Source organism: Haliotis rufescens, unplaced genomic scaffold (genome assembly GCF_023055435.1).
Source record: "Haliotis rufescens isolate VD_foot unplaced genomic scaffold, xgHalRufe1.0.p SCAF_56, whole genome shotgun sequence".
In the NCBI taxonomy this organism is placed as follows: Eukaryota; Metazoa; Mollusca; class Gastropoda; order Lepetellida; family Haliotidae; genus Haliotis; species Haliotis rufescens.
This window is the reverse complement of record NW_025964290.1, coordinates 2,701,508-2,729,090: the sequence shown is the minus strand read 5'-3', so window position 1 is coordinate 2,729,090 and position 27,583 is coordinate 2,701,508. Positions and strand designations below refer to the sequence as shown.

General features: G+C 40.5%; 1 protein-coding gene across 2 annotated transcripts; it reads right to left on the bottom strand.

Annotated features, from left to right (window-relative positions):
- Nucleotides 1-1,280: 1,280 nt before the first annotated feature.
- On the bottom strand, nt 1,281-21,106 carry LOC124141695 (small integral membrane protein 14-like). Of its 2 annotated transcripts, none has more exons than XM_046509748.2 (5): nt 20,961-21,106; nt 12,378-12,457; nt 8,900-8,948; nt 5,739-5,884; nt 1,281-4,743 (listed from the first exon to the last, which is right to left on the bottom strand). In XM_046509748.2, the coding sequence occupies exons 2-5, from the start codon at nt 12,450-12,452 to the stop codon at nt 4,699-4,701; spliced, it is 315 nt and encodes a 104-aa protein (XP_046365704.1). In that variant the 5' UTR covers nt 12,453-12,457; nt 20,961-21,106; the 3' UTR covers nt 1,281-4,698. The 2 variants fall into 2 exon arrangements, with proteins under 2 accessions (XP_046365704.1, XP_046365703.1); XM_046509747.2 differs by lacking the exon at nt 20,961-21,106 and adding an exon at nt 15,226-15,383.
- Nucleotides 21,107-27,583: the final 6,477 nt, after the last annotated feature.

The following is a 27,583-nucleotide window of genomic DNA, read 5'->3' as shown; positions in this document are numbered from 1 at the left end:
CGTTACGATTGCTAAGTGGAACAGGCGCCGGTCAAAAACAGGTATTGGCTTGTTGTGCAAGCAGGCAAAAATAATAAGTGATCATAATGTGTGACTTGGCTGATTTTTTGTCTTCGGATCCTGTTGACATAAAACATGGTTCATATTGTCAACCACTTGTTTGTCGGATCTTGCTCACACATTCTTGCAGCCATCCATTACACTTGATGTCATTGTTACACAACCACAGGTTGGCACACTTTGTACACCAAGGCACAGGTAGCCCAGCTGATTAGGGTGCTTGTTTCACTGTGAAGAGTTGCATCCCTTTGACATGCCAGGATCCAATGATTTTGATGAAATCCCAGGTTGACTTTTCTCAGCACCATGCCCCTGATCTAGGTTTCACCAAAGACGTTTCTCTACTTCCTGCTCTGGGGTCTCCTCGCACAGGAAGCCAGCACAATGACACAACAGAAACACTGAAACCCAACTCACTCACTCACTCACAAGTTAACAGTGATTTGAGATATCTGTTTGCGATATTGTTTTGTTGTTTGGTTTGGTTTTAATGTTGATGGATACAACAATATGAATGATAGTTCCAGCTTTACCATAGCTTAGTGATGGTATTGCTCTATAGAGTTGTATTCTATTCTAGCCCTGCAGCATCTGCAGCATTCTTTCGCTAGTTAAGTGCTTGTTTTTCAAGCATCATTGCTTTGACATTTCAACTGGTAAACTTGCCTCCAGTACCCCAGCCCAGTAAACCACCTCCAGCCAGTTTTGTTGTGACCTTCATTCATCCGTGAGGCGCTGGGTTAGAATTGGTCTTCACCAACCCATGATGGTCATAAAGGCGACTAACGGGATCGGGTGGATAGGCACGGTGACTCGGGGGATGCATGTCATCGGATCCCAATTGCGTGGATCGATGCTCATGATGTCAATCTCTTGACTGGCTGGTCCAGGAACCCATTCCACAAAGCAATCTTAGTGATCTTAGTTGGTCGTACCTCACATACTTTATCATATGCTTACGATCAACGTGGCACGAAGATCGCTTTGTGGAACAGGGACCAGACGCTTCACAGCTGAAATATTGCTGAATGTGGCGTTAAACAGCAAACAAACTTGGGTTGCTGAAGATCAATTCTAACCCAGATCTTCTTTGGTTATGTTATGATTTAATGGAATGTTTAATTTCAGTTGACCTAATGAGGAAAGTTAACAATTCAAATTAATCATTACAAGAATCCACATATATATATATATTTCAGACACATAACAAAAACACAGAAGAAATTTTATCAATTTTATTTTTCACGAGAATAAGTACGTCATTCAGTATTTAAGAAATATTTCATCAACTGTAATGCAGTCAACTGCCAACGAGAGTGCCACCACAGTGACAATACGAAAGACGAACAGTAGGAATATTTACAGTCCTCAGGAGGACGCTGTGCGAGAGGTAACACAATGAACCGAGATGTGCCTTCACAATTTGTGTGAATTTAGTCGACATAGAGCTCGGGTAATCATTCTTGCACTCTAAGAGTCCTCAATGATTACAATCTCTACCTGATAAGGAACAGTCGTATTTATACCTGGTTCATGCAAAACTGATCTCATGTTCAGATTCAAACAAAGCATATATTGTGAAACCAGAGTCTCAAACCTGTCTTAAGGACAATCTTGTGGCGAACACCAATAGGAGATGATTTCCTACTCCTCATTTGTTAATCCTTTAATGTAATAATCCATCCAGATCTAGGGTGTTCATGTGTCTATTTACCTGGGAATAAGAAGCAGCATTGGTCTTGGGCTGCAATACGTTTCATAATGTCCAAGTGAAGAGTTGGTAGTTTTGAAATACAGGTATACATGCAATTATTTGTTTCTCTAAAAAATATCCTGAACTCTAAATTCTTTGACCAGATTCACAACCAGGTTACACCCAAAATATTTTCACCAGTGACTATGGTAACCAAAACCTTTTTGATGATCCCTGGAATTCCCAATATGAAAAATGTTGAAAAATTACAAATATCTCATAAAAAACATTCAAGTATAATCATCATCGTCATCATCATAATCATATGTCATCATTTAGTCATGATTTCAATCATAAAAATGGTGGAATTGGTGAGACTGTACCGGTAGATCAGGCAGTGTACCACAATGGCCTCTGAATTGAAAATTAAGTTTCAGGGCCCTTGCTCTATTGCGCACAAGACCATACTCTGGATGCTAACAAGCAAAGGATATCACAAATATTTTTCTGTAAATTGTCATGTTTGTCATGAACACTTTGATTTCAGAAGATGTAGGAGAAAACGTTTATATATACATATTTCATATGTACATGAGATGCAAATCGTACACTATAAATAAAATAAAATAACAAGGAACAATAATATCTGCAAAAATAGCTTTATCTCTTGACATCTTTTGTCAAAATATTTTTAGTAATGTAATTTTCAATGTTTTACAAACTATCACAATAGTATGAAAGAAAATATTGTAACACCATTTGGGGCTTCTTCGTCTTTACAAATTAACTTCAGACATATCTGAGGCAAGAAGATGATTGAAACTGTGCTTTGTTGATAACACAAATTACCATCACATACATTTGTTATATACAAAACCAGGGTCAATCAGATCTTTAAGCAATATTCAAAATACCGGTATCCTATGAAAACATAACAAATCAAAAATTATTTCAAGCCTCGCTCTCAATTGAATGGTTAATTGTGCCCATCCAATTACAACATATTCAAAAGCCATTTTCCAAAATGCCGACCAACTGTCTAGAAACCAGAATTATAACTGATTGTATCACATACTTTTACAAACACAAGTATAGTAGATGTCTAGGATTTAATTCACTATCGACAGTTGAAAACAGAGAGGTGACTGTTATAGGGCCTTAACACACAAATCCACTATGTAAAACTTGTTTCCTTGATTCCATAGTTGAGGTATTACACAGCCTGCTCCAGCAGGTGCCCCCAGACCAATTGCTACACCAATCTTCAAGTGATCTCTACAAGCGATCCCGTATAAGATAGAAAATATACATGATCTATGTATCTTTTTGTGTATATTTATGTACACTCTTGCTACAGAAAACAGCAGCACGGAAGGAGTACATTATTGCTAAGTGACTTTACGAAAACAGTTAGGTTTGAATTAAGTTAGTTCTTTAACGTTCAAGCTCTGAAAAGAAATTTAACTGTTGAGTATGGTTTTAACAAGCGCCTCCTCCCTTTTTCAATTTTGTAAGCTTGCTTATTATGGCAAATACTGTAATGCTTGCTCAACCATGCTTATTTCTTGACTACTTATCCCTAAGAGGAATGGTCCACTTCCTTAGTAGCATTGTTGTCTACAAAGGTTATACAGGACCTATTCTGTCCTTGAATCCCCCCCCAAAGCTACTGGTGAAGTAACAACCAAATCAGTGATAAAATTATTAAGTTTTGAGGAACCACAAAAGAAACGCCAAAGGATGCAATCAACATATCCAACAAGAATCTTACAATTACAGATCGTGATATGTTTTTGTCCAAATTTTCTAAGCTGGCATGAATTTATTATGGCCTTAGGGTCTTTTTTGTTAAGAGTTCATGAAGAAAGCAGTCTGAGTGTCCAATGTCTGTGACAGACATTCATTTATACAGACGTTATCAGTGTCACCATAGCAACCACTGGGCATTGCACAAACACTGTATTATTTAACCCTTTGGATGAATTAGTTATAAGATATTTACTGTGATAAGTCCTACAGTCACTTCTAAGTCTTCTACAGTTGGGTTTGATCAACATACAATGGCAGAGTAACAACCACTAATAACAACCAAGGCCACAACAAGTGGATTATCTGCCCCTCCACATCCATCAGGGGAGACAACTTTGGTCATATACAACAACCCTGCAGCTTATTTCAGACTAGTGGTTCACGTTAACCATCGTTTGAAATAATCTTAAAACCCAACAAGACAGTTGGGCAGGTGACCCATAAGTGTTGCCATGACAAAAGTGTGTCTAAATTATTTATTTTATGCCCATTTCCTAAATTGGACATAAAATAAACCAAACAAATAATTAACTTATTGTGGCCTCAGCTCATAATCTTTGAATGCGTTAACAATTAACATTATGCACCACCAATCACCAAAATAATAACGTGCTGCTGTTCTCCAAGTAGCGCAAGCTCGTCCCCAATACGATTCACAATAGATTCACCAAGCACAGAGTGTGAAGACAAAATAGGCTGACCCTGCATCCAGTGTACGTATGAAATAAAATAGCCTGTGGTCATCATAAACTTGAAGCTGAGAATATACTTTATTACCTGTATTACGGTAACATAACATTGTTTGAAAGAGGACTCCATATTTTAAAACAGTTTGTCAAGTTTAGTGCTTGTAGACTTCACACAGTGATGCCAGCTTGAACTTTGCTAACTTTTTGAGGAATAATGTGTTGAAGACAGAATCACACAGAAGAGTCCATCACAGATGAGGGTAGGTAAGGATGTGGACAACCTTCCCCATGGGGACATCCAGCAGTCCACAGTTGTCCAACAAGTTATTGCAATGGTCACCACCACCAAATGTCTACCTCCAGTAAGAATGGTCTTCAGCAATTGGTTATCCATATTCATGTCCATCAGATGTTGGGGATTCAGGGGGCGTGGTCCGGGTGAGTTGACTAGTGAACTGGAGGGGTGGGAGGTGGGGGGCTGCCGCCGTAATCCTGAAACAAAGATCAGTTGGGTATGAAGAGTGAGTGAACATAATATTCCAGCAATATTATGACAATGGACCCGGCAAGCCAGTGGATGTAGCATAGGGGTGAAATGTTACATTGGTGCATCGTGACTTTTCATGCGACGATATAATACACAAGACATTTTTTACTGTTTCGATACATGACGATACTGCTAATCACCTATCAGCATCAATTATCTGTTGGCTTCCCTTGTTAAGTTTCCACCTTTTGTTATCTTATTACTTTTGTTGTTCTAACATGTACATATATATGCTCTCTGCCTCATAGCATTCATTCACCTGATGAAGGAGTAAGAATATACCCCGAAACATTGTGTTCCTCATAATACAGAAGTTGACGTCCATAAATTCTCTTCCTTATGTGTATCACTTCTAAATGTCTTTCAAAGACTTGAAGACGATACACTTGCTTAAATATTATTTACTTCTCATTTAATGATTCCCAAGCGTTTTTGTCAGTCAATTGCTGCAAAATGTGTTGTAAGTAGCGTTTCAAGTTCACTACTAAAAATAGCCACTATGAACATGTGTCTACAGTTAGCCGAACCCTTTGAACCTGCTATTTATCGTCAAGAAGTTTTCATGACATTTAACAAAAATTTGATGAAGTGATCACAGCTCTCTTACTGTCGTAAGTCTATGTTAAAGTATAGGAGTTGCGATCGTATTGCTAAGATCTTCTTGTGAAACAGAGCCCACATTACTGTCCTCTATCATACAAATCTTACCACTGCCTTATCTGCTTTATTTTTTAGAATATCTTTTTGAGAGAAATATTACGACTTCAATCTGTCACTGAAATCTTGAAATAAAAATCCAAAATTTTCAACCTAAGAGCAGAAATCCGCATCAATCTCGATCATATTGTCAGCTACTTATTTCTTTCCTAATGGTTCCTCAAAGATGTGTCCACAACTTGTGTGGAATAAATAGGAAATGTGGAATCAGTGCATAACTTACATTATTTCTGGCTGGTTTCCCATCACCTTGGTTACGGAGACTCTGTGGACGGAGGAGGTAGAGCGCCGTGGCAACCACAAGCCAGCCAACCATCATCATCATCATGGTGCCATAGCCGCCATCGGGGGCAGAGTTGGGGCCCGGCACTGAAGTAACAGTATCATCATGAGTGAGTGAGGGAGTTTAACCCGGCTTTTGGCCATATTCAAACAACAATAATACCATGGTTGAATATTGCAAGATAGAATTGTGATGGGATATATGGCTATGGATGGTGGGATATTGTCACAGCCTTCAAAATTCAAGCCAGTCCTCTAACCCTAGCTTACAAAAGTAAAATTCATAGTCCTATGGTATGGTACTCCTAATTGACAAGTTGCATTTGAGGGCTATAATTCTCAACTCGTTCTGAATACTTCAATTTTGCTAAAAATTAGATCTAAGTAAAGCTGACAGAAACATTTTTGTCTTGTTCAAGCAATTCCAGCCTCCAAACTGGACTCCTTTAGCCAGTTAACTCCCTTGCCTCACAAAGATAGCATAAATGCAGCGTCTTGCACTTTTTGCTGCTGTGTGTCTATATAACACATGCAATATGCACCACCTGGGGAACTCAAACTTAATTTCATTGTTCGACTCCATTCATAAATTATTCACAATATTCATCAAACATTGATAACCAAATACTATTGTGGAACCTGATTCCTTACAACATGATAGATTAATTGGAATTCAATATATTAGTTGTTGTGCTTTGCACGACGTGATACTTAATGCAGTGTGTGCCTGCTAAGTGAACCATGTGTTGTCAAGCCTGAAGACAACCCAGAGGAGGACTGGGGGCTCTGATTAGCTTCCGTGGAGTATGTGGACATAGCAACGGGCCAGACTCAGTCTCCCCTGGAGTATGTGGACATAGCAACGGGCCAGACTCAGTCTCCCCTGGAGTATGTGGACATAGCAAGGGGCCAGACTCAGTCTCCCCTGGAGTATGTGGACGTAGCAATGGGCCAGACTCAGTCTCCCCTGGAGTATGTGGACATAGCAACGGGCCAGACTCAGTCTCCCCTGGAGTATGTGGACATAGCAACGGGCCAGACTCAGTCTCCCCTGGAGTATGTGGACATAGCAATGGGCCAGACTCAGTCTCCCCTGGAGTATGTGGACATAGCAACGGGCCAGACTCAATCTCCCCTGGAGTATGTTGACATAGCAACGGGCCAGACTCAATCTCCCTTGGAGTATGTGGACATAGCAACGGGCCAGACTCAGTCTCTCCTGGAGTATGTGGACATAGCAACGGGCCAAACTCAATCTCCCCTGGAGTATGTGGACATAGCAACGGGCCAGACTCAGTCTCCCCTGGAGTATGTGGACATAGCAACGGGCCAGACACAGTCTCACATTCTTGTAAAATTTCCCACACTGCAATGGCTTCATGAATCCATGAAATTATGCACATGAAAATGTACACAAACCTTCCTACAACAGATACTAGGATATACATGTATATCATTCATGGATTTGCCATTAATAATTCTTCCATGCACTGTTAACTTAAGTACCGTATTGGTCTTTTGAACACAAGCAGACAATTGTGGACGTCGTACATTATGCATGTGCCGGGATACCTGGATACACCACTACTTTACATAGAAGCAGTACGCCTCAACATGCTCAAGAACTGAGTTGTCATGGTGACGAGGTTGTCACCATGGTCATGGAGATAGAGTGCTGAGCTTGCATTCCAAGACAAACACACTCCTGACTTCTACACCTACACCATGTACACTTAACAAGCTTTATGAAAATAAAATAATTTATTCAGTCTGTTCAAATCAGCATGGTCTCCACAATCACAACTGGACACAGATCATGATGAAGGGGAACTATCACAGTGTTTCATGTCACCATGGTTACATGAAGGTTAAAAAATATGCTTTGGGTCAAAAACTAATTTTGGTCCTTTTTGTTCTCCATGTATGAGTAGCACAAAATCACACAAACAATCTGGGCTGCAACTGCTGAAATAACGATGGCCTCTGGGGGGGGTTGGGGATTGGTGAAATACGGATGGCGTTCACGGGAGGAATTGGTGAAATACAGATGGCGTTCATGGGAGGAATTAGTGAAATACAGATGGTCTCCATGGTGGAAATTGGTGAAATAGGGATGGTCTCCATGGTGGAAATTGGTGAAATAGAGATGGCCTCCATGGTGGAAATTGGTGAAATAGAGATGGTCTCCATGGTGGAAATTGGTGAAATAGGGATGGTCTCCATGGTGGAAATTGGTGAAATAGGGATGGTCTCCATGGTGGAAATTGGTGAAATACAGATGGTCTCCATGGTGGGAATTGGTGAAATACAGATGGTCTCCATGGTGGAAATTGGTGAAATAAGGATGGCCTTCACGGGGGGAATTGGTGAAATACGGAAGGTCTCCATGGTGGAAATTGGTGAAATACGGATGGTCTCCATGGGGGAATTGGTGAAATACGGATGGTCTCCATGGGGGAATTGATGAAATACGGATGGTCTCCATGGGGGAATTGGTGAAATAACGATGGCCTTCACAGGAGGAATTGGTGAAATAAGGTTGGCCTACACAGATGCATTGGTGAAATAAGGTTGGCCTACACAGAGGAATTGGTGAAATGAGGTTGGCCTACACAGAGGAATTGGTGAAATAAGGTGGGCCTACACAGGGGAATTGGTGAAATAAGGTGGGCCTACACAGGGGAATTGGTGAAATAAGGTGGGCCTACACAGTGGAATTGGTGAAATAAGGTGGGCCTACACAGTGGAATTGGTGAAATAAGGTGGGCCTACACAGGGGAATTGGTGAAATAAGGTGGGCCTACACAGGGGAATTGGTGAAATAAGGTGGGCCTACACAGGGGAATTGGTGAAATAAGGTGGGCCTACACAGTGGAATTGGTGAAATAAGGTGGGCCTACACAGTGGAATTGGTGAAATAAGGTGGGCCTACACAGGGGAATTGGTGAAATAAGGTGGGCTTAAACTGGGAGAAACTAGTGAAATGAAGTTGGCCTTGACAGGGGGGAAACTGAAACTAGGTCGGCCAATAATAGCCAAGGAAAACTGTATTCAGGTTGACTTTGTGAGAGGAAAATGATGACATAAGGGAACAGTACTTACAATCCTGGACACAGTTGTTGTCGGCGCAGTAAGACTGGGAGTTCCGTAGCTGAAACAGTCGAACAGAAAGGTTTAAACATCATCACCATCATCCCATTGGCCAGACATTTCATACTTTGTACTGGACAAAAGAATCTCGAGTCCACAGCAGGGATTCAAACCACAGACTTTCTGATTGAAGCACAACACCTTGTCCACATGACTGAAGGTGTTGATCTGTCAGCGGCTGACAAGGCAAAGACGTCATTTGTGGGAGGACTTCACACCATGCTACAATTTCATCATGTTCATCATTAACCTTTATTTTTGTGAAAATCCTGATTGGAAGGTTTTTTTTGTTTAATGCCATACTCGGCAATATTCCAGCAACGTGACTGCGATCTGTGAATAACTAAGTACGGACCATACAATCCAGTGATTGATATCATGAGCATCAATCCATGCAATTTTTTATTCCTCAAATGCGGTGAAACCAGTCATGACAGTTATGCTTAGTTTGTAGCGGGGAGAGGCAGGTTTGGGGGGTGAGGAGTCAAACTTAATTTGGTGAAATGAAATTATGATTCTACCATGAATTTGGAATTTACTCGATTCTGATTGGTCAATCAGAGGCTATTAAATCACAATAAACCCCCTCTGATTGAAACAGCTGGTTTGACGGCCGCATCACCGCGGAAGCTAATATTCATAGAATAGTACTATTTTCAGTCATTGTCGGTAGGCATATTTAAATAACTATATCTACAATTACAGGTTACAAAATGCACGGATGCGGTTACTACAATATTCAAAGGATGTGTGGCAATACATTTCGTGCAGAAAAACACGACAGAAATCAACAAAGGGAATGTATTTACGTTATTGAGACAACAGAGAGCTTGAAATTTTGGCGCTTTTCTATATACGACTGTGACGTCATATCTTTTGCGTCACAATGAGAGATATGACGTCATAATGGTGACGTGCGATGTAGAGCGAAAGCCATGCAAAGCTTGCTTTGTTTTCTTAAGGGATGCCCACCTCATGTTAGCTTACCAAGTTGCCATGCTTATATGCTTTCAATGCCTGTCATATGTTAGAGTGAAGTTTTACGGTGTTAACAAACTGCCTGAGTATATACAGCACCATATTTAGTTCGGTGATTCCGTAATTCAGATCGATAACCCACTCAAAACACTGAACTCAACCCATGCCGCTTCACTCAGTATATTTGCTAACACCAAAGAGTTCGCGTTTTATTTAGTCATGGTAGAATGGAGATAAACATACTGTGTTTTCAATGTAGAGCTAGGTTACCTGTAGATTTAACCGCGCTAAATTTAACATTTGAAACCTCACGCTGTGCGTTCGGTTCCAAATTCAATTTAGCAGGGTTAAATCTACAGGTAACCTAGCTCTACATTGAAAACACAGTATGTTTATCTCCTAATTATTAGCTCAACTTTTCATATTGAAAAAGAATGGCTGCAATATGGAACAAACAATTGTAGTTGAGTTAGTATGGTTTTACGCCGCTTTTAGCAATATTCCAGCCATATCACGGCGGGGGACACCAGAAATGGGTTTCACACAATTTTCCCATGTCGGGAATCGAACCCGGGTCTTCGGCGTGACGAGCCAACGCTTTAACCACTAGGCTACCCAACCGCCCCAAACAATTGTAGACATGTATATACTTACACAACTATTAACAATTAACATTAAGGGGGGAAAAAAGACATATTTCCTGATCACATAGGCTCGTCAGTTCAAATCAAGTGAGACATTTTTCTTGCCAATTAAAGAATATTTTTCAGATTTCCGCATCATAATCGAAAATGAACACATACAACACTGACACTAACAAAGAGATGAGTTCAGTGCGTGCCTGGCTGTGTTTGTTGACATTCTCTGTGGGGACAAAATAAAAGATACTACCACCCTTCTCACTATCATGGGGGCGGTCGGGTAGCCTAGTGATTAAAGCGCTCGCTTGTCACGCCGAAGACCCGGGTTCGAATCCCGACATGGGTACAATGTGTGGAGCCCATTTCTGGTGTCCCCCGCCGTGATATTGCTGGAATATTGCTAAAAGCGGCGTAAAACCAAACTCACTCACTCACTCACACTCACAATCATGCTTGGCAAACATTTATTTGTTAAGCAGCCCAAGGTTAACGTATTGAGACATTAGACTGCCGATGAAACAGTTTAACTCACTCATTCTGTATTCGGGGATGAGAATGGATATTTTCCTTTTCAGTTGAAACTTCTTTGCAATGGCTCGTGGTCCATAATTTGGGTGTTTGGGTGTTTGGGGGGGCATTGGATTTTAACCAATTTGTGGTCGCTAAAATTCAGGTAAATTTGAGTATCTGCGGAAAATTCTCACCCCTGTGTATTGTTACCATGGTTACCTGCTTTACCATGTTCACCAATGACTAAATCTATTTGCATCAGATGATCAGCAAGCTGGATTTGATCGGCCATCTGACCTTATCATGTTCAAACCATTATACAACCTTATCGGTAACTTATACTTGTATTGATATTCGCGTTTGTTTTTCAGAAACACTAAAAGCACAATACAAATATCAAAAGATATCCTATCTATCATCAACAATCAATAATCAGCACATACAACTGAGCGTTATTATCGTGATATTTATTGATTTATGACAGCCATATGTCAGCTGTTAACAGCGATCTACCAACACGAGCGGCAGATGGCGGAATCTCACCTTCCCCTGCTGATGCCACCACACAGACACGTAATGGTACACGCTGTACCAGTGACACATGCATTTACACGCTGGCAGATATTATCTTCTCAACAATCATTTGTGCTGATCAATGTGAGAGAGGTCCTGTTTTAACAGGTTTCTTGCTGTAGTACTTTGATCTGCGGACCACTAAATCCTTTGATTTTTAACGTGAGGTTTATGACAATAATTCCACTGCTCTCCATCTTAATTTGGACACAGGATGTACACTGAAGACAAACAGTTGAGGATCATGAATGTTTGGGGGGAAAACTGAGCAAACAATTTCACAAAAGTATCCCCAAAATATTCAGGATTCTTAACTTTTTCTGGTTCAGTATATACAGCCTCATCATCATCATCATCATCTTTCAGGATTTTGTCAATAGTCTTTCCAACATTTTCAAATTATTTGACAAGGCTGAAACCTACATGTTTTAGAATTACATGCTTTAAGGTCTTGGTACTTTAAATGTAGCAAGCAGTTCTGTAGCTAAATTGAATGTTTAAGATATTTGCAATGGCATACATCAAATTACTTTAAATTTGTTTTGGAAGGAGACAATCAACATCCCTCAACCATTGTTATTACTTCCTTATGGTGAGGAACAACTGCAAACTGTTTCAGCTCTATCCATAAAGCAGTTGTCGAAAATTAGAAAAAATGAAATGCCGCCAAAACAACCATGATGAAATCTCACCACAACATAAGCGCAATTCTGGACAGGTTGACTTACCAAGTTTATGAGTCTTTGCATAGCGTTCTCATGGTTCCATATACACTCACACGGGTCAAAACCTCCATCGGCCATCTTGTCTGGAACATACAACAGTTTTATTCTCAATTAACAGGATGAAGCTTGTATTGCTACCCGGTATGGAGTTACGGCATCGTATCCCCTGCAATACACTGCTGAGTGTACAATACAATGATGAGGTTTTGAAGTTATACCATGACTGGTCAGGCTACAAACAATTCATTGGTACTCACGACTGGGTCCTTAAGCATGTTAAGGCAACAATATATCAGTTATTAGATTTTCACCCAATTTATGTATCTTAAACAGTAGAGCTGAGTATCACCTGGTACCTTGCAATATGATTTGTATCATGATACGGACTGATGATACTACTAGTCTGTGTAGTATCCCGATACACCACATCAAAGAGTAAGAAATGATGAAATCACTGAAGTACAGCTCCAAAACCTCTTTCTTCATACATTTATTGTTATCTCAAAAACTTTAACAAAGAAATCCACAAGAACAAAACAGTTTTAAATGAAGGTATGGTTATTAAATGTAACAGTCGACACGTCCTCAGCTACCACGTCTTTGTGTTCTGCCATGATTACAGGTGGCGCTACTTCTGCTATATGGGAGGTAACTCTATTAGTTCTATTATTTATAGAATATCGCGATCTCACAAACTGACGATTCAAGTATCGATGATGTCGTACATGTCGTAGGTATTTGTCAATTGTTAGAGCCCTATTAAACAGCTACAGCGTGTGTATCTTTTTAACAGCATATTCAAGCTATATGACAGTAGCGAATAAATAATCAAGTCTTGACCAGACAATCCAGTGAGCAGCTGATGGGGTACAAATGACATGCCATTAACCAAATCACTGATCACCAGGTCCAAAAGTCACCTCATACATCGGACGGAGAAATGACAAGCATAATTAGTACATCTTATTGTGATTCTACACAGCCACAAGTATGTTTAATTCATCATGGAACACATGTGCAAAGTGACTCTCTAACATTACTTATAAAGTGCACACTCAACTTACAACACTCTGAACATTGATATCTTGCTCCCTCTATTGTGTATACCTGTCTGCATGATTAATGTTAACAGAAGTTTTAACTCTACAGTAAACCTGAGTGAGTGAGTTTGGTTTTACGCCGCTTTTAGCAATATTCCAGCATTATCACGGCGGGGACACCAAAAATGGGCTTCACACATTGTACCCATGTCGGGATTCGAACCCGGGTCTTCGGCGTGACGAGGGAACGCTTTAACCCCTAGGCTACCCGACCGCCCCCAGTAAACCTGACCATGCATAGAAGTCTCGCCAGCCAACAGATAACAATTCCAGGTGCACAAGTACTTCCTCACAACAACACCATGTCCGAAATAATGTCCACACAGTTCAAAATGGACATGATTATGATGATATATATTTTGGCCATGTATTTTCATGTATTCTACAAATCTGGAACAAACTGGCTTTCACCATGTTCACATAAAACAGCATAATAATCCCTGGACAAATTAAATTGGCAATCCCCTGTGAAGACCCAGGTTAGAATTGGTCTTCAGATACACTTGCTCGTGGTAAGAGACCAACGGGATTGTTCGGTCAGACTCGCTGACTTGGTTGCGACATGTCATTGTATCCCAATTGTGTATATCAATGCACAGTGATGTCAATCACTGGATTGTCAGGTATAGACTTGATTATTTTAAAGACCACTGTTGTGAAATATTGCGGAGTGTGGCTTTAATCAACAGACAAACATATATTGGCTATCGAGCTATTTTACTGAGTTTATCGGGCAGTCTGCCTCCGGCCATCTCATTAATGTTACTCAAACGTCACTGATATTACTCACACTTCACTGATATTACTTACGTTTATCATCCTACGGGTCCCTTTACTATCTTAGACCTAGTTGTGGTTTAGAATGTAGCCCCTTTACCATGTTTATCCTTTGCCCCCATAGATCCTATAATGTTTAAGGGCTAAGATCTGTCTTAATTTCAATAAAAAAAGGGAACAACATCTGCAAAATACTGATCTTAAGTAACTATTTCTTGATGAATATTAACATTTGTTTTCAGTACATAACAAATTTCTCTTGGCACACAAAAACACAAGATGTGGACCCAGGATTTTAAACTCCAAACAACCCAAATACACTGTTGGATTTGTTGCAAGAAAGGTATATACATAGATCTATTCCAAATTGACACCTGTGCGTGTCTGAAATGCAGTCATTGTGATCTTGTATATAGATGGCGACATTATGACCGTGAATTTAACATCCTCATTAAAATACCCAGGATACACCTAGATCTAGTTCCACGCTGATTCAGACTTTAATCATGAATATTGTACAAATCTGATTCCCAATGTTATCACCGCATCAAAGAAACCATTGTGACTCACGCAAAGTCGTGAGCTTACTGGGCCGTGACGTCTTAATTCGCTTATGTTCCGTTCACCCCACGACTTCAACTAGTGTATGTATGTCATAACAGCCCGGAAGCCAGCCGACTTCAACAAGGCAGACGACATTCCACGAACAGCCCATCTAATACTCGTCGAAATAATAGCAACTTTAATCTACTTATATTCGCAGTCATATGTAAGCCATGCCTGCTGTATGTAAACAGAGTCGTTATTACTTTTTGATAACCTATTTTGCAATCCGAACTCGCAGCTGTAAACAGCTGCATTAACAGGCGCGAGCGTGCATGTGACCCACATTCGCACCCCGCTTCCTAACGACACATTGACGACACGGTAATAAGGCCCATAGTTTGGGAAGTAGCAAAACTGGCAATGTTTACCTGCTGTGTGACGAAACTGTCCGTTTGATAGAAATGTAGCAGAATCCCCGCCCGATGTCCTGAGTCAAATGTTGTGATGCTGGCCAACCAAATCGATTCCCGTCCCACTATCAACAAAGCCACGTCAGTCCAAAGCCAAGTGCCCGGATGTGAGTTTATATCAACTTAACAGTACGTACCACGTGAAGCTTCCGTGTTGGGGACTGTTTGCCCCGTTTCTTTTGATTGACACGTTAGATTTCAGAGTTGCATCATTCATCAGCTATTCATCCTCCCACATTTCACGTTGTTCAAATTTATATGCGCCAATAATCGATAAAGAATGGCGTGCTTATGACAATTATAAAAATTCATGCGTGAGTTTAACGGCAAACAAATGAGTGTTTCGCAAATTGTCAAAAGCTTTAGAAATACACGCACCTTGCGATCGAGAAAACATTTGGTATAATTTACTTACGGCCAGTATCATTCGATCAATCTACAATCCAGGGGCCCGTACCCACAAAGCAGTTTAAGTGGTATATCGCGTGGAATAGTAAAATACTTATTTAAATGATAAAAAATAATGAGACATTTCGATTTCCTTTTTTTAATTTTCACAGTACACGTGTATAGATCATAATCTACATATTGTTTTCTATTCGTAATTTTTTATTTCATTCATTTGCCGGAGTTAGAACCAACTGAATATGCCAAAAGATCCAAAATGTCAATGAAACGTCAATTGAACTGTTGATGTTTCGCTAAAACATTCCATGATGCTATGAACATAATCTCATTTAAGATGAGCGTATGCTTATATTATTATGAAATATTATAGTGGCACAAACTATAGGGAAATTCTATCAAGTTAAAATGATCCTACCAGCTACATAATCCGCTGGATTATTTCCAGATAAACACGAGATCCCTCACTGTGAGTGTACCTAATCAAACAGATCGCATCGCATCCGTCTTGCATTATTGTGTAAATGGCAATCATTAATCAAAAGTCGTTTGAAGTCACACATATTTCTTTATAAATGTGAGGTTGCTTATGGTATTATGAAATACGAATAAGATATTGTGACACATAGAACAGAGGCATTCTTAGGTCATGTAGAACCAGATATTTTTTATGGGTTCGAATCCCGTATGGGACTCAACCCAAACAAATTTAAGGTACTAGAATCTGTATTTTAAATTTGTTACATTTGAGCACTTTCTAAATGGCATTGTGTTCAGATATATATTTATTTATTTATTTATATTCGTGGTATTCCTGAGTTTTAATGTCCGTAAAATGTCCTCTCGTCTTTATAATGAAGAGTCACAAATGTCTGCAAAATCGCTGATGCGTCGCAAAATCTTCCACTAATCATTCATAATTCAGGTGATGTTGTTGCCGGTAATCCAATCCGGTCGCTCCATACTCCAGCATTCACTAAGAGCCGATGTGGTGTAGTCACGAACATGGTAATTGCCATTAAACTAAACAGTCGAGTGAATCGGGTGCAAGTAGAATCATCACCATACAGTGGGCACGAGCTGGCAAACGTGCCGGCAACATGTGGTTTGGGCTATCGTGTGTGAGTGGGGTAGATTTAACTTGGACAGTATCAGTTGCATGCTGGCGTGAGGGTGTGACGTGGGAGGAGGTCTTGACGTGACGCAGTTCTCTGACATTTGCCCCCTTGGTGAAACCCACGTGCACGGTTAAAGTGCTGAATCATAATCAAAATCATTGCATTCATCGGCTCCTGGTAGGCCTAAGGGACTTAACTCTCCAGGTTTGGGTATAGCGCTCTGTTTGGGATCCTCGTCTTTTTTAAACTACTTTTTAGATGATTTAAAGCGACGAAACCCTTTCAATATCCAATAGAAATCTCTGCACAAAGCAGAGCCGACTGTACGATTCCGACTATAACATGAGCATGTGTTTATGAATCACTATCAAATAGTGATGATACCAGGTGTTCGCGAAAAGATGAGCGTATACGCCATGATCCTCAAACGCCATTTGGTTTTTACATTGTAGTTCCATTTGACTGCTTATACCAAGAGTTTGTCCACTTGTCCTCCCATCGCACTGAACTTTGAGAAAAACTATCAGATGAACCTATCAATGTTTTATTCGTGGTAACAGGCTACAAAACCCGTGAAGATCCGGGGTAGAATAGGTCTTCAGCAACCCACGTTTGCCGTAAGTGGTGACTATGCTTGTCGTTATAGGCGACTAACGGGATCGGGTGGTCAGGCTCGATGACTTGGTTGGTGCATGTCGTTGTATCCCAATTGCGTAGATAGATGCTAATGATATCAATCACTGGATTGCCTGGTCCGGACTCAATTATTTACACACCGCCGTCATATAGCTGGAATATTGCTGAGTGTGGCGTTAAACAACAAACAAAAATAACATGCTACAACAAAATGCACTGTTAATTTGGAACAAATATCAAAATGACCATCTCAGCAGCATTTTGTATTGAAACATACAGCCTATGAAGAAACCATTACATTTTGGACGTTTAGAGAACAACTATAAACTCTCCTTCACAAGGAGGCCAGACGTACGTTGTTCTCTTGGCATCCAATGGCCGCCATGATTGTGTGATTGTGGCATCAGCGAACTGTCCGCTCCGGTCATCTACATGGCTATTATCACTATTAGTGTTTTAATATGATTCATGTGTTTATGGCACATGACTGAGTGACTTTAAATGTCGGGGTTTCTACGCATGTAAACAGTTTATGACGCTAATAATACTGGTTGACATTTGCAAAGGGTCAAGGTCAACACAATCATCACAGATAATGGTTGCAGAAAGAGTCCTAAAATCTTTCAAACTGTAATCATTGAAATCTTTGACCTCTGTCCCACTTATTATTGCTCCTGGCTATTCTTAGTTCTATATTTTTAAATGTATAGCTCTGAAAAGTTCTCTTCCCGCCTTATCTTATACATATTACTGAAAGATATGAGATTTATGGCGAGTGAGTATGGTTTTACGTGTCTTTTGGCAACATTCCAGAAATATCACGGCGCGGGACACCAGAAATGGGCTCCACACATTGTACCCATATAGGGAATCGAACCCGGGCCCTCGGCGTGAACGCTTTAACCAGTGGGCTACCTCATCGCCCCTCATCATGGCAGGAGCCAACATGATACGTTATGTTCCTACTGGGTGTTGAACCAGGCATTAGTTGGCGTTGATTTACCTAGTCCTGGAGTTCAGTCGTATTTATCTGACTTTGATTTTGCGTCAATCATTTGATCGGAATATTTATTTATAATTGATTGGGTTATTATTTATATCATTACTTTATCATGTTTATCATGCAGAAATGTTTCTTTGTTGTTTAACGCCGCAGTCAGCAATATTCCAGCTTCAGTAAACTACGGTTATTACGAACTCAAAGGGACCACTTATTTTTAGTTCGTCATAACCGTAGTTCGTTATAAGCATATATACAACACATGGACGGGACTACAAAATAAGTTCGTTATATCGGTCAGTTCGTTATAAGCGTGTTCGTTATAACCGTAGTTTACTGTATATGACAGCGGAACAGAATGGTATGAATGTGAGTGTGAATAAGTGTCAATGTGATAAAATTCACAGTCCTAATTGCCACATGTGTTTAGAAAATATACCGTTCAACTTTAGAAATGGATATTCTGAGTATGGAATCTGAATGTATGTGAATGGCTGCTTGGATGTGATGTCATACAAATATTACTCATATGTCCATGGGACTGGACCCTGTTCATCTCCATTAAAGTCAATTAAGTAAGTACCCATTGCAAGTACACCACGTTGTCTACCAACTCAGTGTTACGATGCATTTCCCTCTTTCTACATTGTAAATTCTACATGATTGTATAAAATGTCATTTACAGAGCATAACGGTCTCGATTATCCACTGAAACAGATTCCAATGGGCGTAAAATGTAAAATGCTGTGAAAATGATAAGAATGGACCATTAACTCTAATTACGCAGAGACAGGATCTCAGTTTTGCTCAACGCATTAATTACAGCGCCCAGGGGTAGATAGGAAATAGGCAGCACACCCCGGAGCATGGCCTCTCTCATCAAAGGCATTGGTAAACATTTCCATGGCATGGCAAACGACATATTGTCCATACAGAATACTGCAGGACACATTTCATAATGATACAGCTTAATATGAATGAGTGATGGACAATATTACAATTTCAAAATGGCTGCCTTTGCGGCCATGTTATAAACCTGAATGCTATTGTATAACTCTTTTATACTCTGTATTTTTAGAAAATATATGAGAAATGCACACGCAGTCCTTATTGCGCATACCTCTTATTTTATGAATATAAATGTTCATATTGATGTATGTTGACCTGGCAATAGGCAATATGACATTATAAATACGTCTGCCGTAACATCGCTGTTGGGATGACCCAGGCTCAGTATCATGGCCACAGGACCTGTGTTATTTTAGACGTCGATCATATAAACGTCATGATTGAACACTGACGAGCACCCTTAATCCCGGTGAGCTAAAATATTGTTGTAAACAGAACACGGGAGTTAATATGAAGTTTATGATAGAATAATAAGAATTGTGCCTTTAAATTTCCAAAACTATCGTATTAGACAGACGTCTCCGTGTTTACAGGCATTCTTCCTAGTGTCCGACACAGTCCATTACACTTTTATCTCGTGTATATGACACCGACACGACAAACCGCATATTCTCTAAAATAGACGCTTGGCACCACCCGAGGCTGGATCTCACCGATCCAAACTAAATGTAATAAATAAAACATTTCAAGAATAAACCTTAACTGTGCGTGGGACCGTGAACAAATCCACCCCGGGTCATAATAATGTCTGAAAAATGTGTCGGGGACGCATATCAATTGAAATACGATATGTGACACTTGGCGTTGAAAAAACCTGTCTCTAGCATTAGAATTAAGTCTATAAACAGACCAATCACATTCAAATTACAAACGAAACAAGAACTAGAAAACAATGGAGTTTATTTCTTTATAATCTGCAAGTCTCGGTAATTGTTGATCCCATGGATGAGGGTTGATGAGGAGGGACACATGCGTCTCTGTGGCATCCAGGGGTTTACGTATTGTCTGCAGCATGTATTCAGATCACGCTGGTCATGTTTTTATTATCATTTCGAGATCACGAAACACGGGTGTTTGTAACTGATTACGAAAACCCTTTGTAATTGTTTTAAGACGCTCTTGACAATCGTCGGATTTTTCTGTTAATCACCAATCCAGATTTATTACAACAAACTGTCCACGCATATGGCTTGATATTTCGTGATAAAATATAATGAGATTAATTTAAAACAAAAATTATTGCGAATCAATTAATAATCTGTTTGGAGCACAAAGCTACAAAACATATCTCATAAGTAATATTCCATTTTCCTGTTGCTGGGATTTTGTATGGTGACAATCTATTTTTCAGCAACAGCTGCAAAACCAGATATTTATTTGATTAAAATATGAGCCTAAATATATTTTTTAGTAAACGCCTTGCAACAATGCACTTTTTGTGACTGACGATTTCTTTTTTTCCAACAGTCTGAAGCATACTTATTTTGTTCAAGCATTTTCTGGGACAATCATGAGGTCGGTTTGGGATACAGCAGCTATGATTGACGTTTAAAACGAAACAGAATCACGCCTGTGTCTCCACATAAATCAATACAAATGTAGACAAATCAGATATAGATACATACGTTCAGCTGTATACGGTCAAAATCGATCCTTCAGAATATTCAGCACCTGGGTTTATCACAGGCTCCTTATGTCTATTGGTCACACGAATTATGTTCAGCGAGCGGTATTGTTTGTGTTCTTTATGTAGTTATATCACATGATCGGAAGGAGATGTGGTCGTCACCGATTGGCGTGCGGCCATTTTGAAATACGACACACGTACATGCGACATTCACTGTCACCGTGTGGCGTGAGTGAAATATACATGTATAGAAAGACAGCTCCAAGTGGCTCCGAAGTTGTTTAATAAAAAAGATTAAAGAGGTGTTTCATGCTGCAGATTAGAGGATGTTGTCGACTTTTAACACGAGTAGTTTAATAAACTTGGGTTGATACCTCGAATTACTACCGCATCGTTTAACGCACCAAGCGATCTTATTTCGCTGTGATATTGTCGCTTCCTAGTCGTTTGTGACTGTCAACTGATATTTTATTGATAATGTTGAAATATAAGTCAGTTTAACGGTGATTGGTAGTATGGAATTAAGAGTATACCAAGTTCAAGAGCGGATGTAGGATGTTAAGGCGGGGTGGGGAGACTTTATAATTTTAGAATGTGAGTGTGTGTGTGTGTGGTGGTGGTGGGGGGGGGGGGGGGGGGGGGGGGGGCGTAGGTGGTGGGCGTCAATTAATCTTTTAGCTATATGTGTGTATATTGCGTATGCCAAAGAAATGTTAGATATCTAGCTGATAACCGACTGAGATTATTCTCACTAACAGTGTCATGACTAGGTTCAGACACAGATGTATTATATTTTCTGAGGCAGGGTCGGAGTGGGGTGGTTGTATCTTTAATTAATTATGTAATCACGGAACAAAAATCACATGGAATTTTGTAAGATCAAAACATACATACAGATCGAACTAGATACTCGATTCAACTGATCTTGATTTGATCTGACTTGACAAACTTAGTATAATATGCGAATCATATATAATTATTTCTCTAAAACTCTAGGCATGCACATGTCTTGGCACACCATCTGGAAACATATAACGTGAATGGTGATTGTAAACTTTGACCTCTGACTTCCTGTACACAGCTGACAGATCAGAAATAATTTGCTTTGAAGATTGAAGTGTATCCCATGAAGATTGTCATGTAGACTGAAGTACAGTGACGCTGATCATGCTGATCTCCCAACGTGTGCTGACTTTTTTGAGTTTCACTGTGAACAATATTTCCATGATGCATAATTTGGAAGATTTGTCTCAGTTTACAGCCTACTCGCAGCAGAAGACCTGTCAATACCATCCTACCGTTAGACAGTAGACACTGAAGACTATATATAGCTATATACAAAACAAAACAACAACAAAACACACACACACCAGTCGTTTTTCAATGTAGCACATATCCGAAAAAGTGTGTTGCTTAATTAATGCTCACGAGTATACGTGTGCGTGTGCGTGTGCGTGTGCGTGTGCGTGTGTCGGTCACTGTTCAATATGTAATGAACTGGTTCATTCATAATTCCTACCCCTTCAGCTAAGACGTGACTTGATACGGGCTGGTACATCATAAGACGTTAATACCCTCGTGATAAGGCTCTTCGCTGACACAGGCTAACATGCCGAGTTTTCATCCTCGAATGAAAGATACTATATGCCGTGGAGAAAACAGGCATTTACTATCATCACAACATCAGTTCCTGCTCATCTCTCTCAAACGTTTCCCCCAGAACATATTTCTTGAAATGCTTATTAAACCGATTGCAGCGGTAGGAGATTTCGTCACAGCAACCTTCGCAGCAGACGACAAGTCGAACTGGCGCAAACGACATGTACAGATGACGGCACAAGCCTGGACAACATCGACTGATACACAGGCAGACGACAACTGCCAGCGAAGCAGAGCCACACACGATACTTGCGATATATACTGGCGTCATCAACGGCTGTGTCTCCGCAATAACGCCGTAGTCTTTTTCTTCGACCGGCTCAACTAGAAACACGGACTTCTTTGGAATCATTTTCTTGTAGGGATCTTTCAGAAAGTTCTTCTTTATAGCGTTAGCTGTTTCACGGTAAACCGACTTGGAAAGTTTATTGGCGATGTCGGGGCGTCCAATCTCACGCAGACGGAGACACAGCTTTTGGAAAGTCTTATTCCTTGCATTTTTGTCCCAGGCTAGAAGTCGCGTCAAACAAGGGAGATCGGCATCTGTGGCGTCGTCTTTCAAAGAATCTGCATCAACCTGGAACGACTTCTTGTATAGGGCGGGGATGAGCTCGTGACACTCATGACGGGTCAAATGGTCAGCTACAAACTGGATCTGGCGAGCATTGAGATCTATTGTTGCCACATCGAATGGGATGACACTGAGGATGATGGTAATGAATCCCGAGAAGACATATTTGCACATCCTGTTTGATTAGAAGCGATTTGTCACCGGACATGACGTCATCGCAGTAAGCGTTGCGTCATCAATACCGCGGTGACGTCATGTTCAAAGAACGTCTCGATCTAAACTGACGTCACAATGGACGAAGCGTCATAATGACCGATCAATTGAATTTTTTTAACAAATCTCTCACTCTCCTACCCAGAGTTCCATGCGGCCGGCAGCCAGCTAGCATAGTGTTATGCTGAGTCACCACTGCGACGGAGTGTGCAAATCTCTGTGATCCAATCTCAATGGGATGTCCTCAGATCTTTTTTAGCGGTAGATGTAAATGTTTGTTTTTTTAAATTCACAATACATTATTTTAACATGTGTTGTTTTAAAGGGACAAGAGTCTGTTTAACATTGTCGGTAGACTGCAATTGCAAGGGATGACTTAAGTATCGTCATTAGTACCTTCTATTAACACGTGACCAGTTCAGCTAATCAGAATGCAGGAATTTCAATGCACACAACGAAAATCTAATTATTTCTGAAGTTTTATGACGCTTCTTATAGCACAATGTGGGGAACGGAACCTGGCTCTTCGACGTGTCCGGCCAACGCGCTTACCACAAGGCGAATCAAAATCCAGTATTTCTATGTGCAGATAGACTGTCAAAATGTGCATATTAATAACGATCTACATTTCAAATTGGAAAACTGCTGATATGAGTCAGTGAGTGATTTATGCATTACGATGCAGTTAGCAATATCACGGCAGCCTGACAGAGTCTCCGCCATGACCGCCATTTCTTGATTGCATTGGTAGCGGCAAACGTGAATGCAGCTGTGATAAGTACAGGCAAGCGTTATAAATGCACATAATGTTCGCAGTATCTACATTTGCCTACAAACCCGAGCATCTATATACAACATTTAGTGTATAAATGCTGAACATGAGCGATCCGCGCGGGAGTAATACGGTAAATATCCCCCATTGTGACCACTCTTCCTTTGGTCGGTTTTCGCTACTCTTGTATATTCATGTACTACTCAACTTTTGATAGGGACAATCAGATATGTTTGTTTGTTTGTTTGTTGTTAACTCTAGAAGACGGCGGTCTGTAAATAATCGAGTCTGGGTCAGACAAGCCAGTGATTGACATCAAGAACATCGATCCATGCAATTGGGATACGATGACATGCGATGCTCATGGTATCAATCACTGGATTATCTGGTCCAGACTCGATTATTCACAGACCGATGTCCTATAGCTGGAATATTGCTGAGTGTGGCTATAAACAACAAACAAAAATCAAAAGTATCAACCAAGTTAGTAAGCCTGACCACCCGATCCCATTCGTCGCCCCTTACGACAAGCATGGTCGCCTTTTACGGCAAGCATGGGTTTCTGAAGACCTATTCTAATAGTATACTACTAAAAAAAAAAAGAACATCTTACAACAAGACATATAGGAAACTACGTGCATGTCTTCCCGGACATTGACACAATCAGGGGTCCCTGGGTGTGCTCTCTGCGATCGTAGATTCATTAACCCAATCATTAGGTTGTTTCTCTGCGTGGTTTATAATGATTTCTCCAGGAAATCAATTCCTTCCCTATTTCCCGTATGGTTCGGCGACAGACACTGCTGAGAAATCCGTGTGAAGAAAGCCATTAGAAATTAATGATCCATTGTGGATGAGACGACGAAGATCTGCACGCGCAATGGGGATTGGGCACTTCCGGTATGCACACCTTGTACTTCCGGTCTTATTTTTTCTCTTGAAAGAAATCTCATAAATAAGGCAATCGCCTGTTTCCGGAATTACATGAACAGAAGCAGGTGATTGTGTATATAGGCCAATGTAGCGCTAAAGTGCTCGTGCACGAAGCATGTTCTACAATGTACCGAATGTAAGACCAAGGCCGTTTTTTTACATGGGAATAAGTTTTATGAAACAGTAAACATGGAACCGATTATTTTAAAGCTCATACATAAATCATAAACGCTATCACATTACCAACTGCCATGCTTAATGATCTCTTCAGATAATGCTTAACGCCATAGTTAGTATTTATGGTTCCCGTGTTTGAATAAATGATAATTTGACACGGCAGATCAATTAAGTGTTAGACTGCATAACGCGACTGCCGGATCCCACGAGATGTTGAAAAAACCCAACTTGTCTACCACAAACATTACATTGTTGCATGTCATTTTCTTTATAAAATATACAGGCTCATAGTTTTCATTGAAAAAGTATCTGGTTTTGCAAGCTGTAACTGAAGTAGTATCCAATCTCCAGACATATTTTGGTCCCTTAGATTAAGTACTTGTATCAACCACCACTGTACCTGGCCTCAGTGTTGCTAGGTGGCATGAGCACTATCGTGATAGAAAGTCAGTAAGTGAGTATGGTTTTACGCCGCCTTTAGCAATATTCCAGCAATATCACGGCGGGGAACACCAGAAATGGGCTTCACACAATGTACCCATGTCGGGAATCGAGCCCGGGTCTTCGGCGTGACGAGCGAACGCTTTAATCACTACGCTACCCGACCGCCCCCCTTGATAGAAAGAGAAGCCGAACATTGCATGCAGCATCTGAATCTTCATGTTCCAATTTTATTCCTATCCCGATTGCAATTTGTTTTCCATCTACCGCCTCCGTTGTCTAGTGGTAGAGCGTCCGCCCGGAGAGCGGAAGGTCCGGGGTTTGACGTTAAAAGATCGTACTTGTTGTTACCCTGTCTGGCGCTCGGCATTAGGGGCTAAAACAAGGAGTGGTCGGCTCGGAGTCAGTATACTGTGTCTGAGTGGGGTATTCATGTTAAACTGCGACATGGTATCTCAGTGAGCTAGCACTATAAATAGGCATCAGTCCGGACTAGTACAAGCAGCAACAAACACATACACGTGCATGCACGTCGCTATATAAGTGTAATAATCTTGGACGCGACGTTAAACCCCTTTTCACCTGTTTTTATCTTTAATAATTCCGGAGCTGATACAATATTTGTGAACATCGTGGCTGGTCCTGAACTTGTGTTTTTCAAGCTGATAATTTGTTTGAGATGAATTAATACTATTGTAAACATTTTAAATGCCTCTTTAAATTAGTGACTTGTGTTTCCGTTTAGTCGCTTCATGGACAATCATAGGTTGGTGGGGACTTATATTCTGACCGGCGATCCCCACGGCATGTCGGTTTGATGTGGGAGGAAAGCCCGAAGTAACGCACATTTTAGACGTTTACCGTTGTAGTGAAACACTAGGGTATGGTGCCGACAAACCATGATACATAATCAGGGAAAATCTGGGATCCGAACCAAATGGACTCAACACAACACAGCCCAGTGCCACCGTCAGATGTAAGTTCTCGCTGCCGTTGTGTTTAGTGATAGTGAGAACTTAGAGTGAGTATTGTTTTACGCCGCCTTTAGCAATATTCCAGCAATATCACAGCGGGGGACATCAGAAATGGGCTTCACACATTGTACATGAGTGTTTACTCATGAAGCAATAGGAGGCATATTCAGTCTCTGCACAACAAATCATATTTGTCGCCACTTTCAACCCAGTTTCATGCAGTGACAGTAAACTACGGTTATAACGAACTCAAAGGGACTACTAATTTTAGTTCGTTATAACCGTAGTTCGTTATAAACATATATACAGCATAACTACAGTAAATAGTCGGGACCAAAAAAATAAGTTCATTATATCCGTCAGTTCGTTATAAGCGTGTTCGTTATAACCGTAGTTTACTGTATACCAAGGACACCAGAAATGGGTTTATACATTGTACTCATATTGGGAATTTGAACCTGGGCCTTCAGGGTAATTAGCCAACGTTTCAGCTACCTACCGCACCGATGGATGTTGGAGGTGTGGCGACGTGAGGTGGGGGTTTAACCCTTGGCTGCCACAGGAGTATACGGTTTACCATTGGAAGTGGCGAAATTCGCTGGGTTAATTTACGCATAAAACAATTTTGTACGTTTTGTATAGTGTCTGTTTTCTCAATCTTATATTTGCTGTTAATTTTACATCTAGAGATTGGAAATTTAATAATCTACATCTCTGCGTACTTTTATAGTTACAGGTAAACCCAGTGCAACCAGCAATTCTGCACAACGTTCGCTTTCATCACTTACAAAAATGTGCGGCAGAAAAATAATTCGGCATCCAGCGGGTTAACGTCACGTTGAAGTTCATTGCGCATATATAGCGACGTTCAAACACGCACG

What these genes read in the sequence shown, in the direction of transcription:
- LOC124141695 (XM_046509748.2), bottom strand. Translation starts at nt 12,452, where the DNA reads ATGGCCGATGGAGGTTTTGACCCGTGTGAGTGTATATGGAACCATGAG. An exon ending in CAACAACTGTGTCCAGGATT is followed by an intron (nt 5,885 to 8,899) that starts GTAAGTACTGTT and finishes CTGTTACTTCAG; the next exon opens with TGCCGGGCCCCAACTCTGCC. An exon ending in GGAAACCAGCCAGAAATAAT is followed by an intron (nt 4,744 to 5,738) that starts GTAAGTTATGCA and finishes TCTTTGTTTCAG; the next exon opens with GATTACGGCGGCAGCCCCCC.